This window comes from Mesoplodon bidens, assembly GCF_964165515.1.
Source record: "Mesoplodon bidens genome assembly, chromosome: 3".
NCBI lineage: Eukaryota > Metazoa > Chordata > Mammalia > Artiodactyla > Ziphiidae > Mesoplodon > Mesoplodon bidens.
The window spans coordinates 102,372,583-102,376,394 of NC_138178.1; the positions used below are offsets into that span (position 1 = coordinate 102,372,583).

General features: G+C 41.6%; 1 protein-coding gene across 1 annotated transcript; it reads left to right on the plus strand.

Annotated features, from left to right (window-relative positions):
- Positions 1-993: 993 nt before the first annotated feature.
- On the plus strand, positions 994-1,953 carry LOC308614287 (olfactory receptor 11G2-like; the record flags this gene model as incomplete). Its single annotated transcript, XM_081228599.1, is given in 2 exon segments — positions 994-1,179; positions 1,183-1,953. Coding segments are annotated over 2 exon segments (933 nt in total). The 5' UTR covers positions 994-1,017.
- Positions 1,954-3,812: the final 1,859 nt, after the last annotated feature.

Genomic DNA, 3,812 nt, shown 5'->3' on the forward strand with positions numbered 1-3,812 from the left:
ACTCTCCCTTGAGAGCAAAACAGTTCTGACATAAGCACCTACTCTGAAAAAACAAAAAAATACTGCCAGGAAGAAAGAAAAGAAAAGAAAAAAAAAAGAGAAGCCATTAAAATGCAGTCTATATCTCATTCCCCAGGCTCTGGTAAATAGAGACCTTACCATTAGAAGAGAATGTTGACAATCAGAGCTTTCATATACTGTCAGTGGGAGTGATAAATAGTGCAATAATGATGGAACACTGTTTAGATTAATCTGCTAAAGTTGAAGATACACACACCCTATGATCCAGCCTACAGAAATGCATGCATGTGTGAACCAGGAAAAAGGAACTATATGTTCATAGTGGCATTACTCCTAAGAGCTCCAAACTAGAAATAGCCAAAATATCTACAGTACAATGGTTTAAGAAGTGGTGGTTTATTCATAGAACGTAATAGTATAGAGTGGTAAAATGGACACACTATAGATACACATAACAACATGAATTTCAAAAAACTTACCTTTGAACAAAAGAAGCCATCCAAATACTATATATACCATTATTTCACTTATGTAAAGTATAAAGACAAGCAAAACTTCAAAATTTTGTTTCAGAATGCATACTTAGTTATTAAAATAAAGAAAAACAGGGAGATGATTACCATCAGGAAAGGAGAATGTTGACAATTGGAGGGACAGAGAGCGTAAGAGGAGATTCTAGGGTACAAGTGATAATCTATTTCTTGACCTCAGTGGTAGTTACTGCAGAGTTTTATATATAATTAATTAAATGTTAAGCATGTTTCCATACATTGCACAATAAGTAAATGTCTCTATCTACTGATATTCACTGACTCCTTGTGTTTTTACAATCCAACCACTAAGCCAGGACAGTATTTCAGGATTAAACAAAAATAGTAACTATTGATATATAAATGTTTATTGCATTCCCCAGGGTGGCTTCAGTGCATATCTGGGTCCCCATCTGTCCTTACAATCATTTAATAATTTGATGGTCTTTTTACAGCTCCCAGACCCATGAAAATCTCCAACACCCCCAACAACTCCAGCACCATCACTGGCTTCATCCTCCTGGGCTTCTTTTGCCCCAAGGAGGGGCAGATCCTCCTCTTTGTGCTCTTCTCTGGTGTCTACCTCCTGACCCTCATGGGCAATGGTTCTATCATCTGTGCTGTGCACTGAGATCAGAGACTCCACACCCCCATGTACATCCTGCTCGCCAACTTCTCCTTCCTAGAGATCTGGTATGTCACCTCCACTGTCCCCAACATGTTGGCCAACTTCCTCTCAGACAACAAGGTCATCTCCTTCTCTTGGTGCTTTCTCCAGTTCTACTTTTTCTTCTCCTTGGGTTCTACAGAATGCCTTTTCTTGGCTGTTATGGCATTTGATCGATACCTTGCCATCTGCCGGCCTCTACATTACCCTACTCTTATGACTGGCCGTCTCTGCACCAATCTTGTGATCAGCTGCTGGGTGCTTGGTTTCCTCTGGTTCTTGATTCCCATCATCATCATCTCCCAAATGTCTTTCTGTGGATCCAGGATTATTGACCACTTTCTATGTGACCCAGGTCCTCTTCTAGTACTCACTTGCCAAAAAGCTCCTGTGATGGAGCTTGTCTTCTTCACTTTAAGTCCTGTGCCTCTCATCATTACCTTTCTCTTCATCATGGGGTCCTATGCTCTGGTTCTGAGAGCTGTATTGAAAGTCCCTTCAGCAGCTGGACGAAGAAAAGCTTTCTCCACCTGTGGGTCCCATCTGGCTGTGGTTTCATTGTTCTGTGGCTCAGTACTGGTCATGTATGGGAGCCCAACATCTGAGCATGAAGCTGGAATGCAAAAGATTGTGACTCTGTTTTATTCTGTTGTGACTCCACTTCTTAACCCTGTGATATATAGTCTTAGGAACAAAGATATGGAAAAGGCCCTTAAGAAATTTCTGAGACTATAAAAAGTGTTCATCAAAAAGGCTCTTGAGCTTCCCTGGTGGCGCAGTGGTTGAGAGTCCGCCTGCCGATGCAGGGGACACGGGTTCGTGCCCCGGTCTGGGAGGATCCCACATGCCGCGGAGCGGCTGGGCCCGTGAGCCATGGCTGCTGGGCCTGCGCGTCCGGAGCCTGTGCTCTGCAAGGGGAGAGGCCACAGCAGTGAGGGGCCCGCCTACCGCAAAAAAAAAAAAAAAAAAAAAAAAAAAAAAAAAAAAAAAAGGCTCTTGAGCAATTAGAGCCCCAAGTTGTATTTAACTCATTTACAAAAATTGCATTTAACTCATTTTCAGGTTTAAAAAATGGTTTTATTCAGATAATTGTTCATCCTAGTATTGACCAAAATTTGTCACCCATGAACATGTATCTGTTGCTTATTTCTTCTCTTGGTTCTTGATCATTTGTCCTCTTTCTTATATGCCTCATTTTTTACTGAATGCTAAACATTATATTTAAAAAATTTAAAAACAATGTAACAAAGTTTTCTTTTAGAAGCAGATAGAGTAAGGCAGCTCACTTTGATCTCATTTAAAGAGTATTTTCAGGTGTTTTATTAAAAAAAATCTAAAACAGTTTTGCTCTTATTTCTGGGATGTGACCCTTACTCAGGAACATGACCTTCCTGAGATCTCAACTGCAAGCCTGAACTGTTCTCAGGATACCTCCACCTTAGCGAGCCCTGGCTTCCTATTCCTGTACTCTTTGAAACCCATGACTCCTAAAACCTCTGCTCAGCTCTTTAGACTCCCAGTTCACTTTCTGCTAGATTTCTTGAAATCTCATCTTGCACATGAATGCCTAAGAAATCCAAAAATGCTTTGAAAGAAGACTACATCATATTTTGAGCCTCACTTCTCTGTGGTCTTCCTTTCTCCAGTATATTTTCTCAAAGCCTAGCTGCTTCGGCAGCCACAAACACCAAATCCTTTATTTCCACAGCTCAGTGAAACTACTGCTTTCTGCTGAGACTTTATTCTTCCTTCTCCCTGTTCTTTCTCACATGCCTACATGTCCCCATATCCCCCCCTACCCAGTGAGTGTCATTGTCCTCAGGGAAAAACACTCAAGGTGAATGTAGAACACATCTCCTTGTTCCTTCCTTCTTGGAATTGTAGCCCCTGAAGTCTTGCCTGTGTTGATTGCTCTCCAGTGCCTTCAAGTGCTTGTTTTATGTACTTTGTCCAGATTTTATAGTTACTTTTGGTAGAAGGGTTAGTTTAATACAGGCTGCTTAGTCATGACCATAACCAGAAATTCTTTTCTATTACATCTAAATTCCATACATTCTCACTTCTCCCCTCACTTTCAGAAGATGATCTTGCAGCATAATCATGCAAAAACCCACAAATCAGAGACAAGTGAATATAGGGACTGGTATAAACACAAATCTGGGATGTAGACCTCATTTCCTTTTCACTGCAAGCAGCTCCAGATTCCTGAGGATTCCACCCTGCAAACAAGGTGGGCAGGGAGAAGGGGGTTGCTTTCAATAAAATAACAAAAACCAGCACCCCAGAGAACCTAACACCACCAAGAAAGAAAACTGAATATTAGCCATCCTTGGAAGTTTTTGGCTATGGTTCAGCTGTTGCTTTGATTACACATACCATTTTCTCCAATCCCTAATATATTGCCTGCAATATATTCTCCTTTTGGTTCAAAGGTATTTAATTTTCTGCTAAAGACTCTGCCATCGGGCTTCCCTGGTGGCACAGTGGTTGAGAATCCGCCTGCTAATGCAGGGTACACGGGTTCGAGCCCTGGTCCGGGAAGATCCCACATGCCACGGAACAACTAAGCCCGTGTGCCACAACTGCTGAGCCTG